This window comes from Balearica regulorum, chromosome 27 (assembly GCF_011004875.1).
Source record: "Balearica regulorum gibbericeps isolate bBalReg1 chromosome 27, bBalReg1.pri, whole genome shotgun sequence".
NCBI classification, from domain to species: domain Eukaryota; kingdom Metazoa; phylum Chordata; class Aves; order Gruiformes; family Gruidae; genus Balearica; species Balearica regulorum.
The window spans coordinates 684,583-700,975 of NC_046210.1; the positions used below are offsets into that span (position 1 = coordinate 684,583).

The 16,393-nt window shown below is 44.9% G+C and overlaps 1 protein-coding gene across 2 annotated transcripts in view; it reads right to left on the reverse strand.

The window, feature by feature from the left end:
- Positions 1–372: 372 nt before the first annotated feature.
- Positions 373–16,393, reverse strand: part of ANTXR1 (ANTXR cell adhesion molecule 1) — a 108,084-nt gene continuing 92,063 nt past the window's right edge. The window contains exon 18 of one of the 2 annotated variants that reach the window (XM_075736739.1): positions 373–918. In XM_075736739.1, coding sequence (XP_075592854.1) covers positions 646–918 — 273 coding nt within the window. In that variant the 3' untranslated portion in view covers positions 373–645. Of the gene's footprint in view, positions 919–15,817; positions 15,945–16,393 lie in introns of those variants that run through there. The other variant, XM_075736740.1, reaches the window with a different exon arrangement.

Genomic DNA, 16,393 nt, shown 5'->3' on the forward strand with positions numbered 1-16,393 from the left:
AATACCTTCCCTTCTCCAGTTCGTGGTCCATGGGAACAGCTGCCTGTCATCAATTCTTGTTGGATTTACAAGGGTTTCTGTACTTAAAGACCTGCTGTTGTCATTATTTGCTTGGCAGCTGGCACATGAGTGAGATGTGATCAGCTTTCTGTCATACCTTGAGTCTTGTACCATGAAGTTTGTGCAGTTGTCTCCAGGTAGCTAGCTGGGATGTCTGCACTTGGAAGAGTCTTTTGCAGTCCTTCCCTGGGGAGAATTGCCTTTCCCAAGAGCTTACTCTAGTTATTCATTCCTTTTTTTCAATGTATCCTGGAATTGCCATGGTAAGGCACAGGGAAGTGTCAGGGCCAAAGAGGGGGGAGAGCCTTGCTGAAATGGAACTCAAGTTATTTGCCTTGTTCCTGCAGTCTCTTGGCTTTTCTTGCTTCGATAGTTTGGTGGCACTGATGCACAAGGGATTTTAAAAATAAAAGAAAACTAAAGGAGAAAGATGACTACAAAGTCATTCGTTCTGTTGTCACCCATTTCAAAAACGGTCCGGCTTCCTCTAGCCCTCCCCACCCCCCCAGGAAGATGGATGTGATACAGTACTGCTGAAAAAGCCCCTCGAACGCTTGTGGAAGAGACGGGAGCAAGGCCGACCCCCTAGACTGTTGGGCGAGGTGGCGGCCGAGAGGGAGGGGGAGCCCGGTTGGGTGGTGGGGCTTGGGGTGGTGGGGGGAGTGGTGGGAGCGTGGAGGATGGGGACGGGGTGTGGGGTGTGGGTGAGCTGGGCGGAGGGGGGGTATAGATTGGAGCTGGGGGCGGGGGGTTGTAGATGAGTGCTGGAGGTGGAGATGATGGAGGGTATGCGTTGTTGAGCGGGTATTTGGGTGGGGCCTCTGTGTTCTTCACTCTGGTGAAATTGATGCAACGGCCCTAAAACAAAAGAAAACAAAGTGGAAAAGCACAGTTACTGGTGGAGGCAATGGCATCACAGCTGAGATACGTTCCTGGTGGTGTGCAAATCTGACGTCACTTTAAGTATTCCTGGGCACACCGCTTTGTTCTCTCCCTTCCTCAGAGACGGATGTTGTAAGGGCAAGTCCTGTGCTGAGCAACCAAGAGGTTAAATCCTAACAACAGCTTTTGTAGTGAAGGAGGATGAAATCCTCTCGTGTGGTTTTCTGACTCCAGGCTCTTTAAACAGAGCATCAAGTACTGCAAGTCATAGTGAAGCTGCAAGAGCTGGCAAGGGCCAGAGCTGGCGTCTGAGTCAGTGCACGACCCGTGGTCCCTGCCTCTACAGATGCCTCTGCCCAGACTTCAGTCTTAAACTTCCAACAGCATGAAGACTTTGCACCTTTGGAGTCTCTCTCCCCTTCAAATACCTGGCTTTTGTGTCCTATTTCTAATCATTTACCAACCAGGCAAAAGCAATTTGTTTAACTTGCTCAGAATTTTTCCCGAAATACATCCATGTTTCATTAGGATGGCTTGATATTCTAGTTCTCTTGAGAAGCCAATAAACTGCTTTTCTCGCTCTTTGGTGCTAAGCTACAGTTTGTTGCACATTTTTAAACAAAACCTTTGCCCTCTGAGCTGTTCTTTTTTTTTTTCTCTCTCCTAAGTTCCACCTGTGAAAGATCCCACTGTAAATACTCAAATGTCAGAATCAGCACTATCGTATTATGGATTCATTCTTTTAGATATGAAATCATCCAAAAAGGCACTAGAGGATTTCTGAGTCCATACTTTGTTTTTGGATTTGTGAGTGTGAGCTTATTTTCTGTTTTCTTCTTTCCTCTCCCAAAGTAAATGTTTTTCCTGGTGAAAAAATGCCAAATGGAGCATTGAGGCCATGCAGGCTGGAGTAGATCTGTTGGGGTAACAACATCTTGAATCCTCTGCATGGCTCTGTATATTCTTGCTGTTGTACCCAGCCTACGGACAAATGCTCTGCAGAAGAGGGATCAAAAGGGAAGTAAGGAAGATGGTGGTAGAAAGGCAGAAGGGTGCTGGAGAAGGATTTGACAGGGATGAGAGGAGCTGGCGTGGAAGGGGCTGACACATAAAGAGATACAAACAGCTCCTGTCCAAGAGCTCTGCCAATTATATCATCATGCTCTGTGGCTATGAAGAAACATCTGTCTGAGCCTTAGCCGTTCAGCAGAGGAAAGTGGATTCCTTGCTGAAGCGATGAAGTATGCAGAGCAGCCCACAGCTGAGTGCAGGCTGTCTTGTGCAAGTAAAGGTCATTTAAGGAAAACAAAGATTTCACAGCGCCTTGAACTACATCAAGTTCAAGATAAGAGCATCACCTCAGGGCTGCTCTGAGCACAGCTGAAACCTCCCTGCATAGATCAGCCCTGGCCTTCTGTCAGCAGGAAGATCCTCTGGCTTCAACTCAGGCTCTCCTTGAGGAATCAGACTCCAGGGCAGACCAGGGACCCATGTAACGGTGACGAATACGCCCATGGTAGTGCCCCTCCTTGAGGATTAATGTGCTCTCGGTTAAGGCTTGTCCTACAGCACGACAACACAGAGAGGAAAAGGGAGGAGAGGTTTGACCACTGCTCGGTACACTGCGCTACCATTAGCATCTGTGAGCGGGGACATGTTCTCCATCCCTTGCGCAGGACAAAACGCCAATACAAACTGAAGTGCCAGAGTGAGCAATGCCCCTGACCAGAAACACTACACTCCCTCTGCAGCATCCCAGCATCTCTGGTGCTGGCCAAAAAAGGGGCACCATCTGACAGGCAGAGGAAAGCCTGATATAAGCACACGGCTGTCTCATCTCAGAGCGTCCCTGGTTTTATTTACTCTTTGTGGGCTGGTGTCTCTGCTTTAACGTCATTTTAATGCACTTTGCTGTGATTTTAAGTAACTAGTATAGGACAGGCCTGCTGAGTGAGCGAAAATCTGAACCCAGGATTAACCAATTCTACTCAGAAAATACCCCTATGAGAATGTTTTCCTTGTTCTAGTTCCACCTCTCCTGCAATGCAACTTTAGTAGTTTCAGGCTATTACTTGCACTACTTTTGTTTTCTTTATTTATGTTGAGAATAAAATAAACCCGAACAAAAAGCAGCAGTCCAGGAATCCTAGCCAGAGAACAAAAAGTTGCAATTGTTTTTGTGTGGAGAGATACTCTGTCTGGATGCTCCAGGGGTGAGGTTATGGTGCTGCTGATCCAAATGGAACTGAGCACCGCCCTAAGAGCATTCAAGGGAATGCAGTGAGGCTCAGAAATCTTTGGGTTTGGGGCCGGGACAGGGCTTGAGGACTAAAAGCCATCTAGTACTCATAGCAATGCTGAAGGCACAGTCCAAAATGGTACGACAGTACATGCTGTGTGTCCTGTGCCCTGGCAAAGATTTGACTTCTTATTGATGAAAACTGGCTTGGATTGATCAGCAGTGCCGTTGTCATAAAAAAGGTGCTAGTAATTCCTACCAACTTACAGCTGCACTATGTTCACACCAGTTTTTGTAGTCAGCTACTACCTAGTGAGCTTGTGTCCATGAACTACTGCTTATATCCATGACTAATGATAACAATTTTTCTCCAGCAATTGGGTTGCTTTGAAATTACAGAGCTCTTTTTTTCAAATGTGATTAAATCTCCAGTGTCCTTGACTGTGCTTTATCATGGGCTTGTTGGACATGCTGTCCGGTTTGAACGAGTAGTTGGACTGGAGTCTGAGCATAAGCCGCTCAGAGGCAGACCAGAGACCAGACAGCATGGTAGTGCAGACACGAGAGCCAGACTTGACCCAGAGCTAGCACAGCGTGTAGCTGTGCTTGTCGGATACGTCTTCCCCGTTCCCTTGTGCATTATGCCGGTCTAACTTCAGAGTTCAAACCTTCCTCCCCTTAAACCAGGATAGAGTGTGCCTTTTTCTCAGCTCAAGCATGCCGTTCCCTCTTTCCTCCTATTTCTTTTGCTGCTCTGCAGCAAATTGTCAATGACCTGTTTGGCAACATGTTCTACTGCTGTGCAGTGGGTAATTCTGCAGGGCATCCAACGTGTGAAGGGCAGATACACAGTTCAGGCATCCTCTTCCTTTCATGCGAACTGACAGACCAAGGGAGTTCTTGTGTTTCACTGCTTGACATTTCTCTTACCCATGCAGATGGAGGCAGGGGGGAGAATGCCAGACAGGAGTTTTCAGTCCAAATGGACTGAAATGGACTTTGGCAGCTACACTGCCTTGGAAGAGATGGAGAAGCCAACATCTCCTAGGGGAGGAGAATTGTCAGATTGAATGACAGAGATATCCAGGAAACAAATTACTATGCCGTTGCACAGGAGAGGCAGAAAATGTTTTATCAGTGCCCTGGGTACAAACGCAAAGCAGACCCGGGAGGAAAAGAGCTACTTTAACCAACACACTGGATATTAAACAGGGCTCTCATCTTGTATCTAGCAGTATGATAGCAGACACAACAGTGCAGAGATTGTGCTAGCCAGAGTGTGACCACAAATCCTAGAGCTCCGGAAGACCCAGCTTTCTCTGAAATGCATGGCAAGAGACGTGTTTTCCCACTTGCACTTACCAGAAGGGGGCCCCAATTCACAGCTGGGCTTCGTACCATGCAATTGCAATAGAAAAATAAAACATCAGCATCACTGACCTACTCCACGGTTCGGTGCTGTTTTATCTGGAAAACTGTTTGGATGAAGACCAAGTTGGCTGGCTAATCACCCATGCATTCAAGCTTTTACAGGGCTCTCCATTGCCAGCACAACTCAGTTCATCCCACAGATAACAGAAGCTGATGTGAGCAGTAACAGACCCTCTGAATAAATGGGCCCAAATGCCTTGTTCAGCCTTGGGATCTGGATGCAAAGCCAGAGAGAGTGTCTGAGGCACTACAGGTAAGAGGAGTCTGGGATCTCTCTACAATCAGTGGAAACATAGAAACCTTCACATGACTGTGATTTTAGGAGGGTCTCAGTGGCCACCAGTCAGCAGCCCCTCTTAGCTATCCACCAAGGTTTATCACCTCATTTATGTGTCCAAATTTAGATTGGGTGAATATGGAAGATGGTGGCAGAACACCCAGGAGGCAGTAAACCCACTTCCACAGAATGCTAGTTTGGATCCTTAAACAGAAGTCACCTTTCATCCCAGGAGAAAATATCTCCTTAACCAGGTTATACCGCACCTGTGAGAATAAGAGGAGTCAATTCTATTAGTCTTTCTAGCAGGGAGAAAGTAGTTGGAGATACAGAATGTATGAATGTAGGGAACAGGCTGTATATTAAAAGGCTGTTGTGTTGAACGCCTTGGCTAGGTTTTATTTCCCTTTCTGCAGCCACAACGCTTCAGGGGGGAAAGTCACAGCTGTGCCTCAGAAAAGACAATTGAAACAATATGGAGACATTATTAGATCTGAAATTTAGTGGAATCAGCAAAATCAGTGAGGGCAATTCACTCTCCCATTTTATGTTGTTTTTCTAGAGAGTACTGCTTGCAGGCATATGCATAATGAATTCTGCTTGGAGTGGCCTTGCTCTTTCACCTTCAACAGCTAGTTGTCTTAGGGATGAAGGCAGACAGCACTGCCTTTAGGACAACAAAGTGCTCAGCCATGGGAGTCTCGTCTCCTCTGACCATGGGCCTTGCCCTGCGAGCTCTTTGCCTGCGGAGTGCTGCAGGGTTGCACACTTGATCCAAGCTTTTCCTTTTGTTCTTCACATCTGGCTGCCTGAGGAGGGCTGCCAGGGTTGAAAGAGAAGGGTGGGATGTGGGGTGAGGGGGACATTAGGCTACTGAGGTCGTAGCACAGGGTGGTGGTTGCTGAGTGTTCAAGAGAGTGAGCTGGAGCATTTGTGTCTTGGACACGGATCTGGCAAGCAGGGGTGCAAAGAGCAGCAGATGCCTCAACCAAGTTGTGGCATTTCCTAGGAACTCCACAGCCTTGTCCAAGCCACCTCCTCCTGCCTCTCTTTCTGCTTTTATGTGAGTCTGGAAACTAACTGGGAGAGGGACTGTCGCTTAGAGTACTGTGTGCAATGACCTGCCCAGACCTCTACCTGCACAGAGACGTGGACCGGGATTCGGCACGTCGAATCCAGCTGCAGGGAGGATGGGCCTTTCTCTTGGGACACTGCAGAATTTCTTTTTTCTCTAACCAGCTAGCTCTCCAGCCCCCATCACAGGAGGACTCAAACTAGGAGCTTTTTCCTTTGTTTCATTTCAGCCCTGCTCTCTGTGGTTCCAGCTGTTCAGGGTGAGGCCCAGATACAGCAGAGCAGAAAGGTAATTTAGGAAAGGGAAGTTGGTCCCAGAGCAGTGGCATGCCCTCCACAGTACTGAAACGATATCTCTTTAACAGAGGAAGATGGAGCACATTTTTCTGAAATGTAGATGAAAAATGTTTCTGTTTCTCTTGGTTTCCTATGAAGGTGGAATTAATACCTGGAAAAATATCAACATTTTAAGATCATAAAACACTGGGACTGGCTTCTGAGGTCCTGGGTTTAAAAAGAGGCCCTGGATAAGATATGATCCTTGATGTTGTTTTGTATGGGTCATTAGTAGTTCAAACTTTCCATAAACAATATCCTGGTTTACCCTGTTGTAATGAGAAAGAGGAGAGAGAAATAAAAAGAAATACAGAAATAAAGAGAAGAAAGAAAAAAAGGAAAAGACAGAGGAAAAAAAAAGAAATGTAAAAGTTAACCTGTGATTTGATACCTGATTCTAAATCAAGCATGCACAAAAACTTGTTGGATCTACTGGCCAAATGAGTAACAGGCAAACATTAAATATATTAAATAAATGTGAGAGTTACCACTAGTGTCTGCAAAGAGATGATTTACTAAACTGTAGCTACTTTAAAAGCAGAGCATGTACACAGATGAGAGAAATGAACACTAAACTCTCCGAACCAAACCCTCCCTACCAAAGATCCCCGGTGCTCGATTTGAACTCGGTCCAGACATGAAACTTCCACAAACATCTGTGAGGGTGATGAGTGGGGAGAGAAGGAGGAATACAGAGTGGAGAGTCACAGTGGATCTGATAGCAGCTCTGAGCCCGAATGGGAGAGGAAAGCGGTAAACTGGCAGTTTGCCTGTCTGCAGCCTGCAAGAGCCAAATGGCACAGACAGCTCACGCTGCCTCTCCTGTGGCTACGGAGAAAAACTGCCTATAGGCAATGTGGTGTGGATCCCCTCTTGTGAAAGTGGTCTTTGCATAGGGTACTTCACACAAGCTCTCTCCAAAAATGCACTCCCTTTGTGCCTGGACAAAGGTGATACTGGGAAAAGATGAGGGTGAGAATAATCAGTATCTGCTTCCCACTAACATTTTATCATTTGGGAACAGCATTGGCCAGGGAGCTCTTGGGTTCCCAGGGAGTTTCACTACTCTGAATCCCCGTCAAGATAACCCCCAAAGTACCAGGTGGCTTCTGCTACATGGTAGGATTCTGCAAGCTTAAAATATCCCTGCTTGCACGACCTGAGCTGGCAGTGTACTGCCTTTTAAATCACACAAGGGTATCTGGAGACAGTTTTAGGAAACTGTTAACTAGCTTCTGGGCTTTGTTAGCCAGCCTCTCTCAGTGAGATCAGTCTGTGTTGAGCATGCTTGGTAATGCCAGGAAACACTGCCTCCTGCAGCAAGCACACTAATTATACGGCTACCTCTGTATCTGTTAGTCACCAAACAACTATTAAAACTGTCTCATTTCGTGATAAAACATCACCGCAACAAAACCATTGCCATCTGTGTCTCATTACTAAATACAGAGCCTAGAACTCAGCATTGCTCATAAAATTCTCAAGGCATTCCTGCCACCTTGGCCACTCAATAAATAAGAAATTGGAGGCTTGACCTATTTTCTCCCAAAATTAAGAGGAAGACTTCCATTGATAAGATCATCACTCCAACAGGGTCCTAATAACCTGGTCTCTCATTGCAGAGGCAGGACTGAAAACCATAGACTGCTATTTATGGTTTACCTTAAAAGATCTTGTGAAAAGTACTGCAGAGTGATAAAGTTTGGAGCAAGATCCAGAGTTTTCTATCAGGTCTCAGAACTACATGCCCTACTAGATTTGACTTGCTAACTCCCAGGAACAGAGTGGTACAAAATGGTGTTTCCTTCTGAAGCCAGTAAGGAGGTGGGATTTACCCCAAATGAGAATTATAAACACATTATCAAAACCAGTGACAAGTGATCTTACACATGGCCACTGAACTCCAATTGTATCAAAGGCAGTTTCCTACACTGCAGACAAGCATCCTGTCTGAATTCTGAAGGAAAAAAGAAGCACAAAAACTACCTTTCTTTGATGCCTTGAGATGGTTTGGTATATTCAGATATTAAAGCCATGGCTTGTATTTGTATTATCCTGTTCTGTTCAAGCAACCCACAAGCAGTATACATTGAAGAATAGAGGAAACTAGACACCATGAAGTATTGCAATTTTTGCAGCTCTTTCACAGCATTTGAAATAACTAAGAGCTTATTTAGAGCATCAGCTCAGTCATGTTGGCTTATGAGTAAAGCTTGCATATACCTATGTATATAGCACTGTGTATCTGAGGGCCCCACAGTACAAAGAGTGGTTCTGCCAATTCAGCCTCCAGTTGAAATCTTACTCATAAGCTTACTCATAACTTCTCGTCTGTGCCTGGCTCTTCAGACCTACCGCAACCCAGATAATACCCATTGCTCTGCCAGCTTCTGGTTCTTGATATCTGTAACCACATTATGCAGGACTGAACCAGCTGGGGAACCTACTGAAAAGAAAACATTCAGAGCAAACTCCTACAAAAAGTGAAACAAGATGATACAGGCTTCTACCTTGCCAAATTCGAGCGTGGGAATGAGCTTAATAGCCTCAATCTTTGGCTCGTGCCAGAGTTCGGGGAGTGTGGCTCTTCCAGTGATGAGTGGGCATTTCTATGTCAGCAAAGAGGCCTGATTACTTTTGCAGGAGCTAGTTTTGGCTTATTTATGCTGTGGGATGGGTGTCATTTCCAGGAAGATCTGGTCATTCTTCCCATTGTCTTTCTGGAAAGAGGTAGCTAGTCTTGGAGAAATGCTGAGTGGCACACAAAAGAGACTGTCTCACACAGGATTGTAGTCTTTCATTTGGAGGTTGAATAACAAAGCCTACCATGTACGAGGAAAAGAGAAAACTTCAAATGAAAAATGAAACACATTCTTTTGGCAGTGATAAGTGGAACAACTAATCAAGGGCAGTGGCAAACATCCCTCTGGAGAGGAAGAGAAGGCCCGCAGGATCTTGCAGCCTGCAGAAATCAGTGATCTGGGGAGGATATCTCTGGGTGCAATTTGTCTTTGGGCAAAGAAGATGGCGTGGTTCAGGATAGGATCTTCACGATGTGAATGTGAGAACACCACAAGTCAGTGGCTGTTTTCACATAACACGACTCTGGAAAATTACCCTGTGCAGGGCAGTGCTAATGGCTCGAGGAAATGGGAATCACCGTCTGCTGAATATTGTTCTACCAGTATTTAATAAGAAATAATTCCTGTCCCTGCAATCCCTGTTTGCTAGATTTGCCTTGGCTTCTGAGGCAGATCTCTAACCATCACTGTTAAAGGCATAGCCTTGTAATTCCGGCTAGGGGAAATTTTGCCCTGGATCAAGATATGACTGGGATGCTCCCCTTTATGAGCTGGCTGCTCCCTGCTTCAAAAACAGAGGTCCAGCAGTTCAAGAGCCAGGTCTGTGCTTTGTTTTTACAGTAACGAGCAGTCTGCTTTGCAGTAGCCCTGCAAGCTGATGAGCAGATCACCCGGCTTTTGGCTTTGGAGCTGTTAGTTCCAGGAAAAAGAGCTAATGTTTAGGTTAACTTTTCCATGGCTATTAATGGAAAACCACACAGCAATAGCATGTGTGGAAAGGTTACAATTTTGTTCTCAAGCTCTGCAGCCTATCAACAGAAACCTTCTAGCTTAGACTTAACGATGGGTTAAACAATAGCTCCTTATTAGTGCCTGTGCGTTTTTGAGTCTGCGGAAAGAAGAATCATCAAGCAAGTTGCAACATAGCGTCATATAGGTGTGGGGGGTGACTTGGGAGTCCACACAGCTGGTTTTATTCTCAGGTCTGACAAAGGAACATGGTCTAGTGTTTAAAGTGGGAGAATCTGAAATCTTATCTCCTGGTTTCTGTTCTTTGTTTCAGGAGGAGGTTTCTGTTCATGACACTCTGAAACAGCATGGTGTGAAATCAGACAATTACCTTAAATCTGAATTTCCTCATCTCTAAAACAGACTCCTAATTCAAAATGAGAGGACTTGGGGGACTTTCCAGGGTGGTAGATTTTGCTTTTCTGCTTTGTGATATTCATAGTTAATTAGAAATACCTAGCATTCCCTGTATTACTGTTCCTCGTGGCTACTCTATAATGAAACAGATTTCATGACTCTCAGTGAACTCACTGGAGGTTTGTGTGGCAGAATTTGCTCCTCAGTATCCAATTATGAACAAATAATTACGGCTTTGGGGATGTTTTCATTAGATTTGTGTGCTCCAAGCAAAGGCCCAGGCTAATTGCTACATTCCTTCTGTATTTTTTGATATAGCTCTAATAATGCAGCCTCAAGTTAAAACCAGCATTCCTGTGTGCTGGCAATTCTTAATGGGCTTTACAGTTCCTCATGAACCTGCTAATAGCTGAGGTTATTGCAAGTGCATAACGGCTAATGCTGAAATAAATTGCCTTTGTGCTCCCCGTAGTCTGTTAGTTGCTGGTGGTACAGGGTGGGACGTAGGCCACGATTTACCAAGTAAAGGTGCCTATTGCTTGTAGGGACATACAGGAGGGGTTCTTCATTACTGGTAGAGTCCTGCACTCCTCTTTGCCCTGGGCGAGGGGTGGCACACACAGCACAGTCCCTGCGGGTTTCAGTGGGACAGCGACCGCAGCAGAGATAAGAGGGAGAGCTGCAGCCCTGGCAGCAGAACAGCGTGACATACAGCAGCACAAGCTCAGCTGGAGTTACACCAGCCACCCACAGAGGGTGGTTGCTGCCCCGCCACGCACCACCGTGTCTCTTTATGGCTCTTCTGAAATACCACTTATGTGTTTGGAATGTGCATGTGTATTAACAAAAACGGATCAGGAAGCAAGGCCCTCAGTTATTAGGGCTTACAGGGCTGACCGGAGAGGTGTGACTCTAACACTACCAAAGTTATGCTTCAACCTGTCGTGTGACACACTGACATGGTGTAAGTCACTCTGCTGACTGTCCCACTCCTAGATCCACTGTGCCTTTGTCTTCACAACCTCCATCCTAGAGCTTCAATCTGATGCTGTTTGCTCTTTTTGCACTTCATGCAGATATTTGCCCAGGTGCAGCAGGTACCACACGCTGTCACGTCCAGCATGGGGGCCTGACCAGGGAAAGCCAAGAGTTGAATTAAGCTGTGGTTTCAGTCATCCCTTCCTGTGCCTTGGACTACAGGTAAAGCATCTGCAGTTGGTGCTTTTGTTTCTGGTTGGCTTTGCGTGCCTTGCAAGTCTCTGAGGGCCCTCTGATTGCTGACGTAAGATCTAGGGTTCCCCTCACAAGTTCTCAGCGCAGATGGACCCAGACACAGTCCAAAATTTTCAGCTGGGGCTGCTGCTTATTTTTAGGAATTTATTACAATCCCACAGGAACCAATGACCTTGCTTTCCCATAAAGATCAGTCCAGCCCAGTGCTGGAAGCTGCATGAGGGAAACACAACACAAACACAACATCAACATTCACTCAGCAAGAAACCTGCATGGCAGAGATGGGTTTTCTAGACATCTCTCACAAGGTGATTCTTTCCACATCAAAATCCTGTTCTTTCTGTTATATAGGAGTTTCACATCCTATGTTTTTAGTGATTTCTAAGAACCTAAACATCTACTGAACAAATTTGCAATGTTTTCTGTGAGAATTTACATACCTAGATGCTCCTCTGCATCTGGTCTCCTGGGTTCTGCAATTCTACCCCCATAGCATAGCATTATTATCATTGCGCTGCTCTGGTAAGGGTTTTACTCCAACAGTTATTTCATTCACCCCACAGCTGCAGAACTACTCGCTCCATGCAGAGGAAAGTTTGAACTACACTGTTCCATTGGCTTGTTTTGCCTTCTGCTCTTTAAAACAAACTAGAAACCTGTTTTGTTTCTCAGCTCATTATACCAAAGGCTGCCCTTTCTCTGAGCCCCACAGAGGAATATCCTCTGAGCAGAGAGCCTGCCCAGTCCCTCACTGCTCTGGAAAGTCAGTGCTCAAGTCAACCCTTAAGTAGGCTAATTTCTTGCCTCAATTCGAGTCACACCTTACAGTAAAGCTGAACACTTGTGATGGTTTCAGTGCTGTACTAAAATCTGGACAAATGCTGTTTCGTACAGTTTCTCAGAGGAGCAAAATGCAGTTGTGTGCTTGGGGCTAGGGAGGATGGGAAACACCAGCACCTGCCTTTGTATCAAGAGCAGAGGTGGCACTGGGTTACATGGAGAAACCCACATCACCTTCTAAGTGCTTGCACCTAGACATCTGTCCTCTGGCAAACAAAAGTATATTCTGCAAGTTTTGCACAGTTGACACACCTGATGGTCTAATTCCCTGTCCCACTAGTCCAGAAGAGTATTGCTTTGTCTGACCCAGCAAGAGTTTTGGACTCTCCCTCTCCTATGGCCTGATCTCCAGAGGCAGCGCCTGCTCCGGGCTCTAACACACAGGCGCACACACATATATCCAGTTTTGGCTGGAACTCTGCACTGCTCCTTCTTTGCTGCATGGGAGATGTGCTGAGTGAGAGTGAACTAGTTGCAAGTTCCTTGTGGTTAAAGGAAGATTTGAACTACATTAACAGATTATTCCAGCTGGTGTTGCAGATCCACTGTTGAGCATTCAGATAAATTAGTACTGCCACATTGTCTCAGTGATTCTCACTATATCTGTCTATACTTGATCTTGTCCCATGGCTCAAACATGGCTGAGATTTTGGTTTTATTTTACAGCTGTACAGCACCTGGCACAATGGGTTTGATTTACACTACTAAAAGGAAGCAAGGCCCCAGGCTATGGGGCAGCACTGTCCCTCTCTTTTCAGTTTAGATTTGTTTTCCTTCCATTTCAGCACTGTGTGGGGAGTGAGAGACAACTAGTTATTTCCCAGATAGGTCTTTGCAAGTACACAGTTTTCTCCACGAGGCAGGGCAAGTCATCAAAAGGAGACTTTGTTTTCTGGGAGTTTGAATTTGCCTGAAATAAAAGGACAGTCACATTCCTCAAATGGCACAGCAGCCAGTGCTAATCTCCTGTGTGAAACACACAATTATGTGCAGGACATTAAAGGTTTTTCAAACCATAAGAATGGACAGAGAAGAAGGAAACTTTACTGTAACGTGGCAATGATTCAGGCTGCTTTTTTCTTCCTCTGTATTTTGCAGACACAGTGATGATTGCCCATTCAGCTAGGAGCATGCAGGGGGGCTGTCCCATGAACTGAGACGCACAGTCTGCCGAAACAGGTAAACTCCTGCCACAGGTGCCAAAGATGGCGCGAGGACAGCCTTGGCAAAGCAAGCTCCTGGTTCCCACGGAGTTTCTTCTTGTAACACCTCAGCTTGCACAAGAAAAATTAACTCTGGCACACCATGTGAGAAACACTGCTGGACTTCTACTTTAAACTATCTGAGCATCATACAGGTCTAGAATGTATAGACCTGACCCTCCAAACCCTGAATCTCTGTATTATTAGCATCACATTGTAACCATGTGAACTCACAGGCCGCTGTGCAAAACTATACACATACCTGCAAATACAGTTGTACAGCCACAACTGTTGCTAATCCTTGAAATTTATTACCGAGTTCCAGCCATTTCCACAAATGCTTTGGGAAAGACAATACGTTGGATTAGCCTCATATAGAGGCCAGGAAAAGCCTCTGAGAAATGGAAGGTGATGAAGTGGCTTGGTCAAGTGGCAGAGACTGGAGCAACTCTAGGCTTCGCCTCCCAGTCGAGCGCCAAAACCTCACTCAGATCTCCCTGCTGCCATATGAGAACAGCCCACAAACCTCCAGCTCAGCTGGACACCTTAGACGCAGAATTCTAATTGCAGGATGCAAATTAGAAGAGCTATCCATCTCTAGGCTTACGACTTTCAGACCATTGTTGGTTGGGGGTGGACAGTTCTTTGCTGTCCCCTGTTGCACAGCAGTGTAGAGGTAGATCCCTGGTCAGCAGCGCTGGAGCACAGGCTCCAGTGATTCTCCAGAAATGCAGTGGGATTTCACATGCAAGAGCAAGTCCTTGCTTTGCAGAATCGGACCAATGGTAATTTGGGATAAATGGCTGATATAATCCAGAGCAGTCATCTGAACTCCGTAGTTTGCACAAAACATTCACAGCGAAGCCTGAAATCAAGTTAATTTTAGGTTTTGGCATTTCACCTTAATATAAAAACATTAGTGTGATTGAAGGGAGAGGGACTTTTGTAAGCTTTTGTTAAAAAACAGTGCTTTTCTGTAGTGAAGATTCATGCAATTTGGCTGTAAATTTGTCTTATTTCATACTCTGACAGTTCTGTTTATATTAAGATCACTTTTTTATGTCAGCACATGCATACACACACATTCTTCCTTTCATAGTAAAAAGAACAATTGCGATTACTTTAATTGGGACATTTTCATGTATTTTGTAGCCTCATCCCCTCATCATAACTAACCACAGTTTGTACCAGAACCATATCACTGAGAGCTAACAAGATATGAGCTTATGTGTTTTTACCAGTAAACTTGCAAAACTATACTTGTTCTGGAAAAAGCTCCTCTCCCTACATCTTTGTTAATTTAGGTAGGATACATCTTTACACATAATTACACACGGTTTTGTTATACTTTTTCTCCGTATTTATACCCATCTACATCTATATTTACCTATACAAACACAAAATGAAAATACAATTAATGCAATAAAAACTTAAAATAGAATTTGCTCCCAGATTGAGATGTTCCTGGCCAAGTCTGAGCTTGAAATACATTTTAATAATCTCCCATAAACTCCTGACAGAACAATGTTTATCAAGGAAATGCAACTGACACTTCAAAGAGATAATAATTATTTAGATCCTGTGCTTAGTGAGCAATTTACACAAATAAGCATTCCATTACTCTATGATAAAAGTGATAAAGTTTTCTAAAAAAATACATATATGATTTACATCACCCCATCTGATGATGTTTTGAATGTAAAAATAACCTCATTAATGCTGACAAGAATGCAAACCTAGTCTCTTGAAAATGTGAGAAGACCACAGGAATCCCATGTGACTCTGACTTCCCTGCCTTATTGGAAACATCTGTGTCTGCTGGTAACCTCAGACCATTTCCAGGTTTGACTCCAGAAAAAAAAAAATAAAAAAATTTCACAACCTTTTTGTGCATCTCAGCCTCTCTGGGTGCACTTCAGAATGGGTCCTGAACATCCCTCTCTTTCCCTTTTGCTTTGGGATAAAAGATGTTTTTTTAAAAAGCCTTCTGCAAACCAGACCAAAGTTTTCTTCATGGTTTGTTCTTGCAAATGCAGATGGGCACGTGGTCATTTGCTGCAGATATAACAACATACTGATCAGGACCTGCTGCTGATATCGAAAGCCACAGCTTGCGTGGAGCTGTAGTAGTAAGACTCTGGCTCAGGTTGCTGCCATGCTGTGGGCAGGCATCCTTTCTGGCAGTCATCCTTAAAGACATCTCAGCTCTCTGTTGTCCAGGAATATCTAGCACCATATCCAGCATTACTAGTCAGTTATTTCTGTGACTGTACCTTTTGCAGTGAAGAAACAGTCCTAGTACGAGGCATCTCAACCTTGATTAAAGGGTTCAGGGCATGAACAGACATGAGGCAAAGAAAAGGGATCATCTGAGATCACACAGAGGAGGACTGGAATCTAAGCTTCACTCCCCACGTTATCCACTGCAATGTATATAAATTGCAAATTTATTAGTCACTGCCCTTGAACGAATGTCTTGTTACAGACTGATGTGAACTTCAGGGCAGGGGACATCTTTCTTGACAATTTGCATGGTACCTTGGAAGCTGCACAGGCTCCGGCAGATAAACAGTAACAATTAGTCAACACAGTGTTCGAAGCTGAATCCATCATTCACTCTACGCAAGCGATCTTTTTGAACAGCTCAGCTCATGTGCTGGCAGTGGATAAAGTAAATGATTATAGCAAGGGATTGCTTATATAGGAAAGTGATGTAACCCTGCAATTAAGTCCAATTCCTTTTCAGGCTCCAAAGCAGAGAGAGATGCCTTTCATCTGGCTTCACTTTTTTATGTTGACCGGTGGGTGAATTAAGGTGCCCATTCAACAACACCAGGAGTCTGAAATCTGCTTCCCTCTCTTGTTCATGAAA